The sequence below is a fragment of the Salvelinus fontinalis genome, chromosome 12 (assembly GCF_029448725.1).
Source record: "Salvelinus fontinalis isolate EN_2023a chromosome 12, ASM2944872v1, whole genome shotgun sequence".
In the NCBI taxonomy this organism is placed as follows: Eukaryota; Metazoa; Chordata; class Actinopteri; order Salmoniformes; family Salmonidae; genus Salvelinus; species Salvelinus fontinalis.
The window spans coordinates 29,942,927-29,964,962 of record NC_074676.1 but is presented as its reverse complement, the minus strand read 5'-3'; the positions used below and the strand labels follow the sequence as shown (position 1 = coordinate 29,964,962).

Genomic DNA, 22,036 nt, shown 5'->3' with positions numbered 1-22,036 from the left:
GAACGTTCCACATTCCGTTGGGTTCCTGCTTCAGTGTTCTCGCGATACGTGTTTTTCAAAAAACAGCTGACTGACATATCTGGATTTACGGGGTAGAGCTAGGGATCCTGTATTTATTTTATCCCAAGGTAGCTCATTTAGCTAGAGTTCATTTTACACCACTTCATAACACGCGTGTCGTGCAGAGGGAAAATATGGCAGAAACTGATCCAAAGTCAGTTCAGGACCTTACCAATGTGGTGAGTATATGACATTGAAGCTAGCTACATTAGCTAGCCAGCCAACATTCACCCAGGCCTGGTGAATGGATATGTTTCGATTTACATTAGCCGATCATTTCAATAGCCTATGTAACTAGTTAGCTAAGAAATTGGATCGTACGAAATGACTGTAAATGTAGAGTATCAAACTCTATAACGGTAAGAAAATATCATGGCTCCAATTTCTGTAGTGCCAAAGATGTTTTTTATAACTAACCCAAGATAGACCACAGTCTGTTGGCAGAACAAGCAAAGAGGTGGGCAGACCCAAGCACGATTTAGCGAGATCCTATTGGCGCGTTCTAGCACGTATTTGCATACGTCATTAGGGATTGAATACCATGTGAAGTGCGGGTTGGCAATAATTACATTCGCTCTTGCACTCTTACTAAACACCGCAATTTTTTTTAAACTTATGCAAAGGGTAAAGTCTACAAAACATAATCTACTACATTCGTAACATATTGTAGTTGGTAACAAATCTGTATTGAGATCAAATGTTTCATTGATGATACAATTTGCAGAATGTCGGCCAAATCCATCTGGCGCCATCTTCTCCCATTGCTGGCCACTGGGCTCCCTCTCATCACCATATTTGTTGGGGTGGAAATGCCAACCGGATGTTTCAGATTTATACATCCAGTGAAACATCTGGCTCATTGTTCTATCTGTGGTAGTGCTGTAGCTACATCTCCCATAATCTAGACTTCACTGACTGAAAAGGGAACGCCTTCTCTTTTGATCCTTGATCATGCTCTGTATAGCTTGCTTATATAAATAAATAAACAAACATTATATTAAAAAGGCCAATACATTTTGATGTGGTTTGAATCCTGCTAAATTAAAGTTTACAAAATTATTCTGAATTGACCACAAACTATCTTTGCTGTATTTTTTTCTCTACTTTCTCCCCCCCCCACCCCTTTCTTTATTTCTATCCTCCAGTTTGCCTTTTGGATTTTCATAAATTGCTTGCAAGATGGGTCACATTTGGTAATTGAACACAATAGATCATATCAGCCTGTGTAATGATACACCTGTTACTGCTCTCTAAAAGGTCCAGACGCTGCTGCAACAGATGCAGGATAAGTTCCAGACCATGTCAGACCAGATCATCGGAAGAAATATCCTCAACATTTTTAGGTAACTTGTTATGGGCCTAGATCTTTCAAGTCATTATACATCTTTTATAAATGGGGGTGTCATACAGTCACACCCCCATTAGTTCATTTCCAAACATAATGGTCTTTAGTCCAATTTGATGTTTATTCTACATGAGCTAATTTGTCAAATATTTCTGATAGCACTTTATATTACAGCACAGAAAGAAGCAATAATAACTTTGTTAGAGTATAGTAGTGGATAGGAATACATTAGATATGTCTTACCAGTTGGAGTCAGAATCTTGGCTGGGGAGTGTCTGTTAGTGATCATTATTAATGTTATAATGGAGAGGTATTCCAGCCAGCACATCCCATCCGTCAGCGTTATCCACAAGTCCATTTTGGGCTAGCCCATTGTCTTCCTTAAACATGTTCACTTGATGAGATGAGCACCCGCATCGATGACCTGGAGAAGAACATTGCTGACCTCATGACCCAGGCAGGGGTGGAGGAGATCGAGGGGGTCAAAGAACCGCAAGTCAAAGAAGGACAAGGGTCATGAAGGTAATCTAACGGCACTTTACTAAATGTTTTCTATATCTGTATGATACTCATCGGTCCCTGGTTCAAATGTTTAAGATATGAGTGCATTGGTCTGCGGACCCCAAAAAGATCAAAATGAGGCATGCATTGGTCAGAAAATCTATTCAAATATTACGAATTGCTGGTTCACTGAAAACATTCTCATATTACTTTCTACCTTATCTTTCGTGACAAATGTGTCCTCCTTCACTGTTAAACTAAGCATGTAACTGTGTTGACAGTCATTGATCTACAAGTAATTTTGCAACCCTAGGCAATATCAGTAGCCTAGTCAAACTGCGCAATGTGCGCAGCTTCACGTGTTGACCAACGAGGTAGGCCCCTTATCCTGCACATCTGTGTGCCTTCAGAGTAAAAAAAATAAATAAAAATGCTTGTGAAATATTTGGCTTTATTAGTTGAGTGACAACCAATGTAATTGCTAGTTTATTGTTATCAAATGTACTGTTGAAAATAGTGTTTTACCAGATTAAAAGTAAGCTACCGGAGACACAACTAATCTGGCTAATAGCCTACCTGCTGATCGGGGCATAGTCTACATTAGATTTTATTTCGATTGTTCAGGTTCACCATCAGCAATAGTTTTGGTAGTTTTGCTTTAAGCAATCAGTGTATATGGTCAAGTTTAGATATGCAGGGTTGGTTGATAATTTCATAATGAGGACAGCAATCACTTTTGTAAACCGCACTGCATGGTCGAAGCAAGGAAAATAAAAATGACTAGTTAATTAGTGGGTGATGGTGATTTCAGATCAAAGTGTGGCCAAAAAGTAGCTTACTATACCATTGCCTCCCCCAATCTGAGCGCCATACAGCAGCTGTTTGTTAAGCTCTGACCCAAATGTACTATTTTGTGATTCCTTTGTCATTTAAACTCAGCAAAAAAAGATTGTCACTGTCAACTGTGTTTATTTTCAGCAAACTTAACATGTATGAACATAAGAGTCAATAACTGAGACATAAACTGAACAAGTTCCACAGATGTGACTAACAGAAATGGAATAATGTGTCCCCGATCAGAGGTGGGGTCAAAATCAAAAGTAACAGTCAGTATCTGGTGTGGCCACCAGCTGCATTAAGTACTGCAGTGCATCTCCTCCTCATGGACTGCACCAGATTTGTCAGTTCTTGCTGTGAGATGTTATCCCACTCTTCCACCAAGGCACCTCTGCAAGTTCCCGGACATTTCTGGTGGAAATGGCTCTAGCCCTCACCCTCCGATCCAACAGGTCCCAGACGTGCTCAATGGGATTGAGATCCGGGCTCTTCGTTGGCCATGGCAGAACACGCACAGAACGAGCAGTATGGCTGGTGGCATTGTCATGCTGAAGGGTCATGTCAGGAGGAGCCTGCAGGAAGGGTACCACATGAGGGAGGAGGATGTCTTCCCTGTTAACGCACAGCGTTGAGATTGCCTGCAATGACAACAAGCTCAGTCCGTTGATGCTGTGACACACCTCCCCAGACCATGACGGATCCTCCACCTCCAAATCGATCCCGCTCCAGAGTACAGGCCTCAGTGTAATGCTCATTCCTTCGACGAAAAACGTGAGTCCGACCATCACCTCTGGTGAGACAAAACCGGTGATGTCTGGTGAGGACCTGCCCTTACAACAGGCCTACAAGCCCTCAGTCCAGCCTCTCTCAGCCTATGCGGACAGTCTGAGCACTGATGGAGGGATTGTGCGTTCCTGGTGTAACTCGGGCAGTTGTTGTTGCCATCCTGTACCTGTCCCGCAGGTGTTATGTACCGATCCTGTGCAGGTGTTGTTACACATGGACTGCTGCTGCGAGGACAATCAGCTGTCCGTCATGTCTCCCTGTAGCACTGTCTTAGGCGTCTCACAGTACGGACATTGTAATTTATTGCCCTGACCACATCTGCAGTCCTCATGCCTCCTTGCAGCATGCCTAAGGCACGTTTACGCAGATCAGCAGGGACACTGGGCATCTTTCTTTTGGTGTTTTTCAGAGACAGTAGAAAGGCCTCTTTAGTGTCCTTAAGTTTTCATAACTGTGACCTTAATTGCCTACCATCTGTAAGATGTTAGTGTCTTAACGACCGTTCCACAGGTGCATCTTCATTAATTGTTTATGGTTCATTGAACAAGTATGGGAAACAGTGTTTAAACCCTTTACAATGAAGATCTGTGAAGTTATTTGGATTTTTACGAATTATCTTTGAAAGACAGGGTCCTGAAAAAGGGCTGTTTCTGTTTTTGCTGAGTTTGTTTTTACTTTTATTTTTTCAATGTAGCTGCTATCAATTTCTTACAACCGACAAGAACTTTTGACCATCAGATCGGAAGTTACTTACCTCAATTCCGGCTTCGACTTTGACTCATCTGCCCTTTGCTCTTTCTGTAATTCCGACCCAATTTTCGGGCTACACAAGAGGAAATGCAGACGTTAGAGGCAAGAGAGGGGGATCCTGGTGAGATTAAAGTAAAGGGAGAACCGGCCACCTCTTCCCTCCATTCTACTGGCCAATGTGGATTAGGGAGAGGTTGTTGTTCCGGTCCCACACTACCAAGTCTACCTTTCTACCAAAGGGACTCTCGAAATTGCAATATTTTCTGCTTTTCTGAAACATGGCTCTCGGACAAGATACCTGCCATTGCTATCCAACTCGATGGATTCTCCATTCACCGTGCCCCAGTGGAGTTGGGGAAATCGAGGGGGGAGGGGTTTGCCTCTTCGTCAACAACAACTGGTTGGCTGACTCAAAGCCTATGGAAGTATCGACCCCATTGTTTACGTGTCTTGGAACACCTCATGGTCAAATGCTGGCCCTTTTACCTCCCGAGGGAGATTTCAGCTGTTATCGTGACTGTTGTATACATTTCACCTCAGGACAAGAAAAATAACAACTGGCACTTAAACTGTACAAGGCTATAACCAAGCAGAAAAACGTACATCCAAAGGCTGCTTTTCTGGTTGCCAGCGATTTTAATTCCACGTCATTAAGACACGTGATGCCTAACTTCCATCAACACGTCTCCCTCGCCAGTAGGGGTGATAAGTCCTAGACCACTGTTATTCTAGTCACAAGCAAGTATACAGTGGGGAGAACAAGTATTTGATACACTGCCGATTTTGCAGGTTATCAAATACTTGTTCTCCTCACTGTACAAGGCCCTCCCTCTTCCTCCATTGAGCAATCATATCATGACTCCGTACTCCTGCTTCCTGTTTACAAGCAGAAGCTTAAACAGGAATTACCTGTGACTCGCTCTGTTGAGAAATGGTATCCATAATCAGAGTTTATGCTACAGGACTGCTTTGCTAGCATTGATTGGAATATGTTTCGTGACTCCGCTGATAACATCGACGAGCTAACCACATCAGTCATCGGCTTCATTAGGAAATGCATTGGCGACATTGTCCCCACAGTTAAGGTTCACTGCTTTCCCAATTAAAAGCCCTGGATTATCACAGAGGTTGGTGCTAAACTAAAGGATAGGTCTACTGCACACAGGGCTATCGCAGACAACCCTGAGGCTATGGCTGAAGACAGGAACAAGTACAATAAATACCGCAATGACTTCCGCAGAGTCATCAAACGAGCAAAGGGACAATATAGGAATAAAGTGGAATCATATTACACACCGCGTGTGGCAGGGGCTACAATCCATTACGGATTACAAAGGAAGACCCGTCCGGGATCTGCCCAACAATGTGAGGGTAACCACCAATCCAGGAAATTGGGTGACCTAGCTCTCTGATGCCGACGTGAGTAAAGTCTAAATCAGGTCAAGGCCACAGGGTCCGATTAGTATACCAGGGCGCGTTCTCACAGCATATGCAGAACAGCTGGCAGGTACACTACATGACCAAAAGTATGTGGACACCTGCTTGTCGAACATCTTATTCCAAAATCATGGATATGGAGTTGTCGTCAACACCCCCCCTTGCTGCTATAACAGCCTCCACTCTTCTGGGAAGGCTTGTGAATTATTTTTTTATTTTTTTAATGATCGTCCCAATAAGCTCAAACCAGATGGGATGGTGTATCGCTGCAGAATGCTGTAGTTGCCATTCTGGTTCAGTGTGCATTAAATTCTAAATTAACCACAGACTGTGTCACCAGCAAAGTAACTCTACACCATCACACCTCCTCCATGCTTCATGGTGGGAACCACACATGCAGAGATCATCCGTTCACCTACTCTGCATCTCACAAAGACACAGCAGTTGGAACCAAAAATCTTACATTTGGACTCATCAGAGCAAAGGACAGATTTCCACCATTCTATTGTCCATTGCTCGTGTGTCTTGGTCCAAGCAAATCTCTTATTGGTGTCCTTTAGTAGTGGTTTCTTAGTAGCAATTTGACCATGAAGGCCTGATTTCACGCAGTCTCCTCTGAACAGTTGATGTTGAGATGTGTCTGTTACTTGAACTCTATGAAGCATATATTTGGGCAGAAATTTCTGAGGCTGGTAGCTCATTTTATTTTGGTATTTTATTAGGATCCCCATTAGCTGTTGCAAAAGCAGCAGCTACTCTTCCTGGGGTCCACACAAAACATGAAACATGACATAATACAGAACATTAATAGACAAGAACAGCTAAGGAGAGAACTACATGCACTTTTTGTAAAGGCACACGTAGCCTACATATCAATACATACATACATACATACATACTAGGTCAAATAGGGGTGAGACGTTGTGCCATGAGGTGTTGCTTTATCTGTTTTAACCAGGTTTGCTGTGTATTTGCGCAATATGAGATGGAAGTGAGTTCCATGCAATAATGGCTCTATATAATACTGTACGCTTTCTTGAAATTGTTCTGGATTTGGGGACTGTGAAAAGACCCTGGTGGCATGTCTGGTGGGGTAAGTGGGTGTGTGTCAGAGCTGTTTGTAAGTTGACTATGCAAACAATTTGGAGTTTTCAACACAATGTTTCTTATAAACAGAAGTGATGCAGTCAGTCTCTCCTCAACTCTTAGCCAAGAGAGACTGGCATGAATAGTATTTATATCAGCCCTCTGATTACAATGAAGAGCAAAATGTGCCGCTCTGTTCTGGGCCAGCTGAAGCTTAACTAGGTCTTTCCTTGCAGCACTGGACCACACGACTGGACAATAATAACGATTAGACAAAACTAGAGCCAGCAGGACTTTGCTTTATGGAAGGTTGTGTCAATTCAGCATCTCTTTATTACAGACAGAACTCTCCCTGTCTTCACAACCATTGAATCTATATGTTTTGACCATGACAGTTTACATTCTAAGGTAATGCCAAGTAATTTAGTCTCCTTAACTTGTTCAACAGCCACACCATTCATTACCAGATTCAGCTGAGGGCTAGATCTTAGGGAATGATTTGTACCAAATACAATGCTCTTAGTTTGAGAGATGTTCAGGACCAGTTTTTTCCTGGCCACTCATTCCAAAACAGACTAACTCTTTAAGGGTTTCAGTGACTTCATTAGCTGTGGTTGATGATGCGTATATGGTTGAATCATCAGCATACATGGACACACATGCTTTGTTTAATGCCAGTGGCAGGTTATTGGTAAAAATAGAAAAGAGTAGAGAGCCTAGAGAGCTGCCCTGCGGTACACCACACACATGTTTGACATTAGAGAAGCTTCCATTAAATAACACCCTTTGAGTTCTATTAAATTGCTATATCGTGGATTCGGAGCTGAGGTTACAGCCATAACACACATTTTTTTTTCAAAAACAGGTTATGGTCAAAAATATCAAAGGCTGCACTGAAATCAAGCAGTACAGCTTCCACAATCTTCCTATTATACATTTCTTTCAAACAATCATCAGTCATTTGTGTCAGTGCAGTACATGTTGAGTGCCCTTCACTATAAGCATGCTGAAAGTCTGTTAATTTGTTTACAGAGAAATAGCATTGTATTTGGTCAAACACAATTTTTTCTAACAGTTTGCTAAGAGCTGGCAGCAAGCTTATAGGTCTGCTGTTAGAACCAGTGAAGGCCGCTTTACCACTCTTGGGTAGCGGAATTACTTTGGCTTCCCTCCAGGTCTGAAGACAAAAACTTTCCTCTAGGCTCAGATTAAAGATATGACAGATAGGAGTGGCTATAGAGTCAGCTACCATCCTCAGTAGCTTTCCATCTAAGTTGTCAATGCCAGGAGGTTTGTCATTATTGATCGATTACAATTTTCCCCACCTCTCCCACACTAACTTTACATAATTAAAACTTGCAATGCTTTTCTTTCATTATTAGTTTTTTTTATGCATGAATACGATGAATCACTGTTCGTTGTTGGCATTTCCTGCCTAAGTTTGCCCACTTTGCCAATGAAGTAATCATAAAAATAATTGGCAACATTAAATGGTTTTGTGATGAATAAGCAATCTTATGCGTTGAATGCCTTTCTGCCCATAATCGCATTTAAAGTACAAGTTTAATCACATCAGACCAACAAATATTTTTAACATCATCCACATAAGTCGCAGCAAATGATTTTGTATGAGCTCTTATACACTATTTTAGGCCCAGCTGTTGGAACTTTGGCTTTCCTGGATATTGTGATCACTGCATCCAATGGGTATGGATACAGCTTTAGAACAAACTTCTACAGTATTAGTAAAAATGTGATCGATACATGTGGATGATCTTGTTCCTGTAGTGTTTGTAAATATTTTTTATTTAACCTTTATTTAACTAGGCTTGTCAGTTAAGAACAAATTGTTATTAACAATGACGGCCTACCCCGGCCAAACCCTAAACTGGACGACGCTGGGCCAATTGTGCGCCGCCCTATGGGACTCCCTGTCACGATCGTCGTAACATTGAAGAGAGGAGGACCAAGGCGCAGCGTGAAATGAATACATATTTAATTAACGAAGACGAAGAACACTTTACAAACTAAACAAAACAACAAACCGACGAAGCTATATAAACAATAAGTGCAGACACAGGCAACTTAGACAGACAATCACCCACAAACTACCTAATGAATATGGCTACCTAAATATGGTTCCCAATCAGAGACAACGATAGACAGCTGTCTCTGATTGAGAACCAATCTAGGCAACCATAGACATACATACACCTAGACTACACACTGCCCCATAAACATACATAACCCCTAGACCAGGGGTGTCAAACTCATTCCACGGAGGGCCTAGTGTCTGCAGGTTTTTGGTTTTTCCTTTCAATAAAGCCCTAGACAACCAGGTGTGGGGAGTTCCTAACTAATTAGTGATGTTAATTCATCAATCAAGTATAAGGGAGGAGCGAAAACCCGCAGACACTCGGCCCCCCGTGGAATGAGTTTGACACCTGTGCCCTAGACAATACAAAACACATACATCCCCCATGTCACACCCTGACCTAACTAAAATAATAAAGAAAACAAAGATAACTAAGGCCAGGGCGTGACACTCCCAATCACAGCCAGTTGTGATACAGCATGGAATCGAACCAGGGTCTGTAGTAACGCCTCTAGCACTGCGATGCAGTGCCTTAGACCGATGTGCCACTCGGGAGCCCCAGTAGGTAGGTTGATTAATAACCTGAACCAGATTACAGGCACTGGTTACGGTAAGAAGCTTCCTCTTGAGCGGACAGCTTGATGAAAACCAGTCAATATTCAGGTCCCCAAGAAAGTAGACCTTTCTGTTTACATCACATACACTATCAAGCATGTCACACATATTACTTAGATACTGACTGTTTGAACTTGATGACCTCTAGCAACAACCCCAAAAAAGGCTTTAGATGTGCCAAGTGAACCTGCAACCACAACAGTTCAATAACACCTGACATAAGATCTTCTCTAAGCATTACAGGGATATGGCTCTGTGTATACATACAGCAACACCTCCCCCATAAGCATTTTGTCTTCTATAGATGTTATCCTTGTATTGCTACTGCTGAATTATCTAAGTGAGTCTCATACATTGATAATATATGAATGTTAGCAAGTTATTGATTTCATGAACCTTATTTCTAAGGCTACATATATTAATATGAGCTATTTTCAGTCCTTTCCTGGGTAGCTTATCAGAGATACACATAATGTGGAAAAGAGCAAACAAAGCAAGAGAAAAATATATACATTTTATCAGTCCATTAATCAATTGGTGTGTGTGTTTGAGGTGGGGTTGAAGCTATTAACCCATAGGCTTGGCTGTCATCCCCTCCAGGCTTCTGGGAGGGAGGGTGGACAATGAGACTGTAAGCAATGTCCCCACGCGCTCTGCCAGCTTTCATGGCTGGGATCAGTTCTTTCCTCTTCTGGCGCACAGCTTCAGGATAGTCCTCATTGAGGAGGATATAATTTCACCTCAATCTTCCTGTGGTCCATCTTCAATTTCTCAGAGATCATTTCCCTCACTTTGTCCTCAAACTCCATCCAGGTCTCATGTGGAGATTCTACAATTACGTTCACAACCATGTGGTTCCACCTTGATTGTCCCTCAATGATTTATCTGTCATTGTTATCGTTGATTCACATATAGAACTGATGTCCTCTCTCAATGTCATCTTGCCGTTCTCCTGTTTCAACTCATTGAGCTGACCCTGGGACAACCACAAACTGTTCTTCAGGTCCTGGACCTCGTCAATTATTTTGGTAGTTGAATCCACCAGTATTTGGACAAAACACTTGAAGCTATTTTCTTGTTGTAACAACTGCTTGTAGAACTCTTTGTTCATTTAAAAAATCCTTCATGTGTGATAGACACCAATGTCCTCAGTCGATGTCATGGTAGCTAGCAACGTAGGTTACGCTGTTACTCCTCGTAGTTCCAGGAAGAGTATTTGTTCTCTGCAGCAGAGGTAACTCTGGGTCTTCCTTTCCTGTGGCAGTCCTCATGAGAGCCAGCTTCATCATAGCGCTTGATAGTTTTTGCGACTGCACTTGAAGAAACTTTCAAAGTTCTTGAAATTTTCTTTATTGACTGACCTTCATTTCTTAAAATAATGATGGACTGTCGTTTCTCTTTTCTTATTTGAGCTGTTCTTGCCATTATATGGACTTGGTCTTTTACCAAATAGGGCTATCTTCTGTATACCACCCCTACCTTGTCACAACACAACTGATTGGCTCAAACGCATTAAGGAAAGTTTTATCAAGGCACACCTGTTAATTGAAATGCATTCCAGGTGACTACCTCATGAAGCTGGTTGAGAGAATGCCAATAATGCGCAAAGCTGTCATCAAGGTGGCTCCTTTGAAGAATCTCAAATATATTTTGATTTGTTTAACACTTTTTGGGGTTACTACATGATTCCATATGTGTTATTTCATAGTTTTGATGTCTTCACTATTAGTCTACAATGTAGGAAATATTTAAAATAAAGAAACTCTTGAATGAGTAGGTGTGTCCAAACTTTTGACTGGTACTGTCTCAGCTCAGACAGATCCAGCTCAGATTTTCATTTAGAATGGGAAATTAGTTTATGCAACAAATGTTAGTGCATTGACCAAAATCACATCGATTTGTTACTCTAATCAAACCAAATTGTTTCAAATGGAATTGTATCATATTGGAGCCCATGTATCTACACTGAACAAAAATAAACGCAACATTTTCTAAGATTTTACTGAGTTACAGTTCATATAAGGAAATCAGTCAATTTTAAATAAATTCATTAGGCCCTAATCTATGGATTTCACATGAATGGGAATACAGATACAGTGTTTGGAAAGTATTCAGACCCCTTGACTTTTTCCACATTTTATTACATTATAGCCTTATTCTAAAATGGATGAAACTTTTTTCCCCTCTCCAATCTACACACAATACCCCATAATGGCGAAGCAAAATCAGGTTTTTAGAAATGTTAGCAAATGTATTCAAAATAAAAAGCATACCTTATTTGCATAATATTCAGACCCTTTGCTATGAGACTCTGAAGTTGAGCTCAGGTGCATCCTGTTTCCATTGATCATCCTTGATGTTTCCACAACTTAATTGGAGTCCACCTGTGGTAAATTCAATTGATTGGACATGATTTGGAAAGGCACATACCTATCTTATATAAGGTCCCACAGTTTACAGTGCATGTCAGAGCAAAAATCAAGCCGTGAGGTCAAAGGAATTGTCTGTAGAGCTCTGAGACAGGATTGTATCGTTGCACAAATCTGGGGAAGGCTACCAAAACATGTCTGCACCATTGAAGGTCCCCAAGAACACAGTGGTCTCCATCATACTTAAATGGAAGAAGTTTGGAACCACCAAGACTCTTCCTAGAGCTGGCCGCCCGGCCAAACTGAGCCATCGGGGGAGAAGGGCATTGGTCGCTCTGACAGAGAACCCGACAGTCGCTCTGACAGAGCCCAGAGTTCCTCTGTGGAGATGGTTGTCCTTCTGGAAGGTTCTATCATCTCTGCAGCACTCCACCAATCAGGCTTTTATGGCAGAGTGGCCAGACGGAATCCACTCCTCAGTAAAAGGCACATGACAGCCTGCTTGGAGTTGGCCAAAAGGCACCTTAAGGACTCTGACCATGAGAAACAAGATTCTCTAGTCTGATTTAAACAAAGCTTGAACTATTTGGCCTGAATACCAAGCGTCACATCTGGAGGAAACCTGGCACCATCCCTACGGTGAAGCATGGTAGTGGCAGCATCATGCTGTGGGGATTTTTTTCAGCAGCAGGGACTGAGATGCTAGTCAGGATCGAGGGGAAAGATGAACGGAGCAAAGTACAGAGAGATCCTTGTTGAAAACCTGCTCAGGACCTCAGACTGGGGCCAAGGTTCACCTTCCAACAGGACAATAACCCTAAGCGCACACAGCCAAGACAATGCAGGAGTGGCTTCGGGACAAGTCTCTGAATGTCCTTGAGTGGCCCAGCTAAAGCCCACACTTGAACCCGATCGAACAACTCTGGAAAGACCTGAAAATAGCTGTGCAGCGACGCACCACGTCCAGGTGGACTCCCCAAATACAGGTGTGCCAAGCTTGTAGCGTCATACCTAAGAAGACTCGAGGCTGTAATCCCTGCCAAAGGTGCTTCAACAAGATACTGAGTAAAAAAAAATTGGGTGTGTAGATTGTTTGAAAAATAATAATAAAAAGGCTGTAACAAAATGTGGAAAGTCAATGGGTCTGAATACTTAACGAATGCACCGTATGCATCTTTGTCACACATACCTTTTAAAAAAAGGTAGGGGCGTGGATCAGAAAATCAGTCAGTATCTGGTGTGACCACCATTTGCCTCATGCAGCGCGACACATCTCCTTTGCATTGAATTGATCAGGCGGTTTATTGTGGGCTGTGAAATGTTGTCCCACTCCTCTTCAATTACTGTGTGAAGTTGCTGGATATTGGCGGGAACTGGAACACGCTGTCAATCCAAAGCATCCCAAACATGCTCAATGCATGTTATGTCTGAGTATGCAGGCCATGGAAGAACTGGGACATTTTCAGCTTCCAGGAATTGTGAACTGATCCTTGCAACATGGGCTGTGCATTATCATGCTGACACATGAGGTGAGGGCATTGGATGAATGGCACAACATTGGGCCTCAGGATCTTGTCACGGTATCGCTGAGCATTCAAACTCCCATCGATAAAATGCAATTGTGTTCATTGCCCGTATGTTATGCCTGCACATATCATAACTACACCGCCACCACGGGGAACTCTGTTCACAACATTGACATCAGCAACCCGCTTGACGCCATACTACCCTGTACCGTTGAAACAACAGGGATTCATGTGTGAAGAGCACACTTCTCCAGCATGCCAGTGGCTAACGAGGTGAGCATTTGCCCACTGAAATAAGTTACAACACTGAACTGCAGTCAGGTCAAGACCTGGTGAGGTCGACGAGCACGCAGATGAGCCTCCCTGAGATGGTTTCTGACAGTTTGTGCAGATATTCTTCACTTGTGCATACCCAGTTTCATCAGCTGTCCAGGTGGCTGGTCTCAGACGACCCCACAGGTGAAGACGACGGATGTTGAGGTCCTGGGCTCGCATGGTTACACGTGGTCTGTGGTTTTGAGGCTGGTTGGACGTACTGCCAAATTCTCTAATGACATTGTTTATGGTAGAGAAAATAGTATTAAATTCTCTGGTGGAATTTTCAGCAGCCAGCATGCCAATTGCACTCTCCCTCAAAACTTGAGACATCTGTGGCATTGTGTTGTGACAACTGCACATTTTAAAGTGGCTTTTTATTGTCCCCAGCACAAGGTTCACCTGTGTAATGATCATGCCGTTTAATCAGCATCTTGATATGCCACACCTGTCAGGTGGATGGATTATCTTGGCAAAGGAGGAATGCTCACTAACAGGGATGTAAACACATTTGTGTACAACATTATTTAGAAATAAGCTTTTTGTGCATATGGAACATTTCTGGGAACATTTCTTTTTTTATTTCAGCTCATGAAACATGGGACCAACGCTTTACATGTTGCATTTATATTTTTGTTCAGTGTAGAGACTTATTGTATCGTCTTGAACGTGAAAGATTCACATTCATAGTACTCACCTTCTGGCACTCATCCTTGTATCCAAGTTGGTAGTAGTCCTGCATATACAAACATTTCAGGTGAAAGAAAAGTTATAATTTAAGCTGCATAATAACCTCACTGGTGAACATCTTTGACAAATCCCATTCAGAAAGTGTCACATGGCTAGCATTTACATCCTTTACTTAAATTATAGTTTATGGCCTACCTTTTTGATGCCACATACCAATTTGAAGTTGAAATAACATTAGTTGTCCATCAATGACACATTTAATCAAAATGAATAATTCAGATTTTTCTTTAACTTGAATTGATGGAAAGTTCTCTGTAGGTCTATAGGTAGATTATGATTGCAGTTGGAAACCGTAAACAATTCCATCAGGAAAGTTAATGTCTCCCTAAGTGTATGCTAAACCAACTATAAAACACATTTCAATTACAGGTTGCCAAGACGACAAGCTGTCAAGGACTTTCTTCAGGAGCAGCATACTCTTCCACTATAACCATGAACTATTTTGATTTAGTGTGTTGTGAAATGCTTTTTTATATTGACTATTGTAATAAAAGTAACAGTTCTAATGTAGTGACTTGAAGATGTGTTATTTGTAAATTAGTATTTCCCTCAGAACTTTTCAGCCCTATTAGTAATGGTTGATTTGAAGTATACAGTAGAAGCCAGTGATATTAGCAGCACTGTGCCAAGTGAAATGCATTCAAAAGTCAACTGATTTTCTTCTATTAAAGTTATTTAATACAAACCAATCTTAGTCTCATTCTTAGACAAAACATCAATCAACATATGGGTTTTACTTGGAAGTTGCTTTGTTTTAAAATCAGCCTGAATGCCCTGAACCTATCCTATGGGTCTCTTGCAGATGTGCCTCCTTTAATGTGTGTATCAGGATAGTGTTGCCTTAGAGCCCATCAAACTCAACTCTGGACCTCGAAGCCATTTTTTTCATTGTTCCCCTCTAATCCGGGACTAATTTAGACCTGGGACACCAGGTGTGTACAATTAATGATAGAGAAAAGCAACAGGCTCCAGACCTCGTAGGAGTTGAATAACCCTACCCTTGAGGAGATCTTGACTAAAGAACTCTCAGCTACAACAGAGGCGGCCATCACAATCAGACCCTAACACCATGTCCCACCTGATATCTCACTACATCCACATGGGGATGTTGGCCTACTCTATAATTGGGATGATAATAATAATTTTCCTAGGACTCTTTATTCAAATGCTTATAAAAAGACTCATAAAAGGACATGGTCTCTATACTTTCTATAAGATCATCTTGGTTTACCATATAACAATGGTAAAAAAAAATTAACTTGGAAAAACGTTATGTGAAGCGGAGTGAAGAAAGAAAGAGTTCTGTAGTTCAATATACGGGCAGGTAAAGCCTGATAGAGCATAGGATTAAACCTGCCTCCTAGTCTTTACATTTAGGTAGAACTAGAAGGTAGAGGCTGACTTAGAATGTCAAATCTGCCTCAGTCATGTCAATAGCGCAGCCAAACTTATCCCTGAGATTTGTTATATTTTGTCCAGAGGCACCTACATGTTCTTACACCTATGAGGAGGGCTAAACAATGTGAAAAATGATGCACAATATGAAATTCAATTGCATGTGAAGACATTGAGGTGTCAGTGTTTGATGCACATACAGTGTCATATCAGACCTGTGTGCGCCCTCACCAGGCAATGCTGATTCATGGGTCCAGGTAAGTTGAGTTTGGAGGTGACCAGGGAAATCTGCTTGTTCTCCTGTCTGGGGCCTGATCCTCCATCTTCATAAGCTTCTCACAACGCTGCACAGCCTTCTTACACCCCACCACCCTTAACACACACACAGAAAGGAGTGTTCAGTCAGGATATCGTCTTCCCTTTATGAGCAATAATATTCCGTCTGTCTGCTACCAGTAAGGGCCACTCATGCCTGCAGCTTGCCGTCTGAACAATGAGCTTTGACCTCCTTGGACAGCTTCAGCTTACTCTTGGCCAGGGTCAACTGCTCCCTCCTGCCGTCAATCTGGAAGTATTAAATGAAGAGCGAAGACAAACTGAAGTAAATGTTGAGCTAAAATAGGACATGACAATGTATCACCACTTTTTGTCTCTATCAAATATCTGTTGATCCCTTCACCTTGGACTGGAGGTTGGCCTTAGACTGATCAAAGGTCTTTGGCGGTGCCCGCTGGTGGTTACACAGAACTGCAACCGCTCGGTTGGCCTTGTAGGAGAGCAGCTTCTCTGCTGGGTTCTGTCACTGTGGAGCAACATGGGAATAAAGGAATATGAATGGTGTTAATACAGATATGTAAACAAATCAAATTATATTAGTCATATGCACTGAATACAACAGGTGTAGACCTTACAGTGAAATGCTTACTTACGAGCCCCTAACCAACAATGCAGTTTAAAAAAATATATGGATAAGAATAATAAATAAAAGTAACTAAAGAGCAGCAGTAAAATAACAATAGCGAGACTATAATGCTTAATATAATACATAATACAGTCAAAACTATAATACAGAGTCAATGTGCGGGGGCACCGGTTAGTTGAGGTAATGTGTACATGTAGGTAGAGTTATTAAAGTGACGTTGCATAGATGACAACAGACAGTAGCAGCTGTGTAAAAGAGGGGCGGGGGGGCAATACAAATAGTCTTGGTAGCCATTTAATTAGATGTTCAGGAGTCTTATGGCTTGGGAGTAGAAACTGTTTAGAAGCCTCTTGGACCTATAGACTTGGCGCTCCGGTACCGCTTGCCGTGCGGTAGCAGAGAGAACAGTCTATGACTAGGGTCTCTGGAGTCTTTGACAATTTGACCTTACCCGGTAATACATGAGCTCACTGGTCATTACCAGATCGAGTGGATGGTTTTAATTCAAATCAAATCAAGTTTTATTTGTCACATTCACATGGTTAGCAGATGTTAATGCGAGTGTAGCGAAATGCTTGTGCTTCTAGTTCCGACAATGCAGTAATAACTAACGAGTAATCTAACCTAACAATTCCACAACTACTACCTTATACACACAAGTGTAAAGTGATAAAAAATATGTACATGAAGATATATGAATGAGTGATGGTACAGAATGGCATAGGCAAGATGCAGTAGATGGTATAGAGTACAGTATATACATATACATATGAGATGAGTAATGTAGGGTATGTAAACATTATATTAAGTGGCATTGTTTAAAGTGGCTGTCCATCAATTCTCATTAATAAAGTGGCTGGAGTTGAGTCAGTATGTTGGCAGCAGCCACTAAATTTTAGTGGTGGCTGTTTAAGAGTCCGATGGCCTTGAGATAGAAGCTGTTTTTCAGTCTCTCGGTCCCTGCTTTGATGCACCTGTACTGACCTCGCCTTCTGGATGATAGCGGGGTGAACAGGCAGTGGCTCGGGTGGTTGTTGTCCTTGATGATCTTTATGGCCTTCCTGTGACATCGGGTGGTGTAGGTGTCCTGGAGGGCAGGTAGTTTGCCCACGGTGATGCGTTGTGCAGACCTCACTACCCTCTGGAGAGCCTTACGGTTGTGGGCGGAGCAGTTGCCGTACCAGGCGGTGATACAGCCCGACAGGATGCTCTCGATTGTGCATCTGTAGAAGTTTGTGAGTGCTTTTGGTGACAAGCCGAATTTCTTCAGCCTCCTGAGGTTGAAGAGGCGCTGCTGTGCCTTCTTCACAACGCTGTCTATGTGGGTGGACCAATTCAGTTTGTCCGTGATGTGTACACCGAGGAACTTAAAAACTTACTACCCTCTCCACTACTGTACCGTCAATGTGGATAGGGGGGTGCTCCCTCTGCTGTTTCCTGAAGTCCACAATCATCTCCTTTGTTTTGTTGACGTTGAGTGTGAGGTTACAGGAAGCCCTCTTGTCCTTGGTTGTTACCTCAAATATGTAAAGGGGTGGGCTGTTTGACCAGACCCCCAGGGAGCGCTCTTCTGTACCTCCCCCGGCCCTTCTCCTCCCCCATCCAGATCATCTGCACCTACACCTGCTTGCCTTTTGAGCACATGCACACATATGATTTAATTACAGGTTGCTATCCACACTGTAAACAGATTTAATCTCAGTGGCAATCCAGCGAGTGCCACCTCTATCAACAGAAACATCCCACTATGAGGATGGAGGGAGAGGGATACTGGGCCCCAGCAATACAGAGGGACTAACACGCTGAGAAGAAATCGGCGAGCATAATGACTGAACATAGAACATGCTGGGACTGAAAATCACAAGTGTTCTTTAGGAATGAATGACTGCTAACATTAAGAGACAGGGCATCAGACACAGATCCATAGTGGGATCTTCCAGGAGTTCTAAACACAGTATTTTCATTCACAGATGTTTGAATAGGTTGAGGGACATGTGGTAAAATAATGGAATAAAACAGGTGCACCTGTAAGGATGACATGTAAATGTATATGTGGTGTTTAGGGGACATAGTGTTGGACAGCTGTCGGATCTGCTCCTGCACAGTGATGGATACCTTAGCAGTCAGGCCAGGCAGCAGGGAGGGACGACAGCTGCGTATTCAACAAGGCCGCCTGGAGGGAGGAGAGGCAAACACACGTACGCGTGACACGAGGACTGGAACGAGACAGGTGTGAAAAGGTATGTCCTGAAACACTAGATGGCAGTATAGTCCTGAGGTTTTTGAACTGCAGTCAACAAAAAATGAAAATAGAAAATACTGCCATCATCATTAAAAGTAAGGAGTAGATTAAAAAAGGCCATCTTATTACTTTCTGCTGACTTAAATGCAATTCTAAAAGTATCAGTGTAGGTCTAATCTGCCAAAGACAAGAATTACATTTCCATTAACTGCACCACCACACAGCAAGGACTCTCCTCTCCAATAACAAGATATGCTTGGAGGTTAAGAGCAGGGGTCTACAGCTGTAATGACACATACCCCAACATAATTGCATGGGTGTCACATTGGCGTGTATAGATAATTAATTAACCAAAGCAATCCCAGTGAGATCCTACACTACAGTGTTGTGGAGGAAGAGTAAAGGTGATGCTGGTATAATGACAATCTAAAATCTCATCAGACAGACCTGGGACAATCAGGACACACCCTCCCTCCCCCTCATACAGGGAGGCTGCTGGGTGGTGAGAAAGACCTTCCTCCCCTTCAACTCCTTACCCCCTCCGTTCCACACCCACTAGGGGAGCCCATTAATCCTAGGATATATCTGCATTCTTTATGAATCTGGCCACGACCCCATACTTGCATTCTAAATAGGCATTTTATGTATGCGGAAATAGAAAGTTTTATAGTATTTGATATTTCGAGAATGCTTTAAATGCCAGGATGTAATATTCATTTCAGCTTGTCATCTAGTAGAATTCGGCTGCACCCTTCTTATGAAGAGAATAGTATTTCCAGACTCACATTTCTTTGACAACAGAAGATAATCAGCTGTACCCAAATGAACGAATGGCGTGAATCAACGCAATTGTGCATTAGATGGCTCATTCTCAAGATGGGTGAGCCCATATTTTTAGAGTAGGCCAACTTTTAGAATTTAGAATGTTGTTCTAATTATAGACATTCAGTTAGTCTACATAGCATTGTTTAAATATTCCCCATGTAATGTTAATGGGGAGCTAACATGGCGACCATAGCACCGGTTCCAATCCAAGGGCAATGCCCTTTTAGCAAACTCCAGGCGGTGCAATGGTCAGATGACATGAAAACAGAGCTCTTTGGCCATGCACACCAATGGTGGGTTAGGCCTTTGAAAGAATAATGCATATGCAAAAAATACCTCATCCCTACTGTAAAATATGATGTTGGATCTTTGATGTTATGGGGCTAATTTTTCTTCCAGTGGTCCTGGGGCCCCTTGTTAAGGTCAATGGCATCATGAATTTGACCAAGTATCAGAACATTTTAGCCAAAACCTTGTTGCCTCTGCCATAAGGCAGAAACGTGGCCGCAAGTGAATCATCCAGCAAGACAATAACCACAAGCACACATGCAATTCCATAAAAAAATGGTTCATTGACCGCAAAATCAACATTTTGCAATGGCCAGCTCGGTCTCTCTGGACTTCAATAGGGCAGTCAGTAAGCGTAGATGAAGGATATCAAGGATCTGGAAAGCTTCTGTATGGAGGAATGGTCTAAGATCTCTCCCAAAGTGTTTTCCAATCTCGTTTTTTTTTAAAGGCTCAGTGTACTTATCCTCACAAGGTGAGGGTGCTGAAGCTATGAAAACAAGGGATCCAGTCATTTTGACCCCTCTTTTTTCAGATTTGCTGTATTAAAGGCCCAGTGCAGTCAACTTGATTTTCCTGTGTTTTACATATATTTCCACAAGATGAGGGCAGAATAATACTGTGAAATTGTGAAAATTATGATAATGCCCTTTTAGTGGAAGAGCTGTTTGAAAAGACCGCCTGAAATTTCAGCACATTTTGGTGGGATGGAGTTTTGGCCTGCCTGGTTACATCACCAGGTGGTAAATTAGTTAAGACCAATAAAAAAGAGAGTTGCAGAACTCTCTGCCAATTACAGCTAAGTTTCAGTTTTCCCCTCTCCACTCGGACCATTTGTTGCTTGAGATAATGCTCTTTGCTAAGAAGCTATTTTTGTTCCTTTTTACAATTTTAAATAAAAGAATCACAGTAAAGTACTTAATTGTTACCAATAAATAATTTTATATTGTCATAAAAAACGGCTGCATTGGACCTTTAAATAAAATATCTTGCTCTGAGCAATTGTATTATTATTAAATATTACAATTGTAAAAAAAAAAATAGATAAAACTTAGCTCAGTATTTGTCACACCCTGGCCTTAGTTATCTTTGTTTTCATTATTATTTTAGTTAGGTCAGGGTGTGACATGGGGAAGTTTGTGTGTTTTTGTATTGTCTAGGGTGTTGTATGGTTTAGGGGGTTTAGTAGAGTAGATGGTTTAGTGTTCAGTGTAGGTGTCTAGGAAAGTCTATGGTTGCCTGAATTGGGTCTCAATTAGAGACAGCTGGTTATGGTTGTCTCTGATTGGGAGCCATATTTAAGGCAACCATAGGCTTTAGCTGTTTTGTGGGGAATTGTCTAAGTGTTTTGCGTCAGCACTTATGTTTGTATAGCTTCACGGTCGTCTGTTTTGTTGGTTTGTTTCGTTTTTTTCCTTCTTATAATAAAAAGAAGATGTATTTTTCACGCGCTGCGCCTTGGTCCTCTCTCTCTCCCTTTGACGATCATGACAGTATTTGTATTATTTATTTTATAAAGTCTTTTTTTCTCATCTTTATCAATGGATCCAATAATTCCGGACCCCTCTGTACCTCAGCCTGGCCTGGTGGTCTGCTTCTGTCACAAGGTTTTTGAGAAGTTGGTGGTGGGATGCTAAGAGAATCTCCACATTACACACAGCCTGAATAAATAAAGTTTGAACAAATAATTCTGATCGTACTCACTCAAGTAGCAACGGTGAGTCAGACATGTACTGTACTGCTGTTCCTTTATATAGGCTACTGTATATGCACACTGACAGTCACACACACTCACAGACCCTTGTACTGTCCACAACAGGTGGATAAATAAGGTCTCAAGCCCGGCCCAGCTAAACATGGCAGAGGGAAAGCATTCATTAGAGCTTGCACCA

General features: G+C 42.0%; 1 protein-coding gene and 1 long non-coding RNA gene across 2 annotated transcripts in view; one reads left to right on the top strand and one right to left on the bottom strand.

The window, feature by feature from the left end:
* The first annotated feature begins 28 nt into the window (after window positions 1–28).
* LOC129867128 (heat shock factor-binding protein 1-like) lies at window positions 29–15,161 on the top strand. Its single transcript, XM_055940324.1, has 4 exons — window positions 29–239; window positions 1,318–1,384; window positions 1,801–1,927; window positions 14,842–15,161. Exons 1-3 carry the CDS (start codon window positions 195–197, stop codon window positions 1,923–1,925), a joined length of 237 nt encoding a protein of 78 aa, XP_055796299.1. The 5' UTR covers window positions 29–194; the 3' UTR covers window positions 1,926–1,927; window positions 14,842–15,161.
* Window positions 15,162–15,209: 48 nt separating this feature from the next.
* The window catches only part of LOC129867129 (uncharacterized), a 59,344-nt gene continuing 52,517 nt past the window's right edge, over window positions 15,210–22,036 (bottom strand). Inside the window, exons 9-11 of the long non-coding RNA XR_008761582.1 lie at window positions 18,905–18,962; window positions 16,547–16,669; window positions 15,210–16,432 (exon numbers count right to left, since the gene is read on the bottom strand). This is a non-coding gene — a long non-coding RNA (uncharacterized LOC129867129). The remainder of the gene's footprint in view (window positions 16,433–16,546; window positions 16,670–18,904; window positions 18,963–22,036) is intronic.

Bases quoted from the DNA above. Each gene is read 5' to 3' on its own strand.
- LOC129867128 (XM_055940324.1), top strand. From the start codon at position 195: ATGGCAGAAACTGATCCAAAGTCAGTTCAGGACCTTACCAATGTG. The intron at 240-1,317 runs GTGAGTATATGA...GCTCTCTAAAAG, and splicing joins TTCAGGACCTTACCAATGTG to GTCCAGACGCTGCTGCAACA. The intron at 1,385-1,800 runs ATATCCTCAACA...AAACATGTTCAC, and splicing joins AGACCAGATCATCGGAAGAA to TTGATGAGATGAGCACCCGC.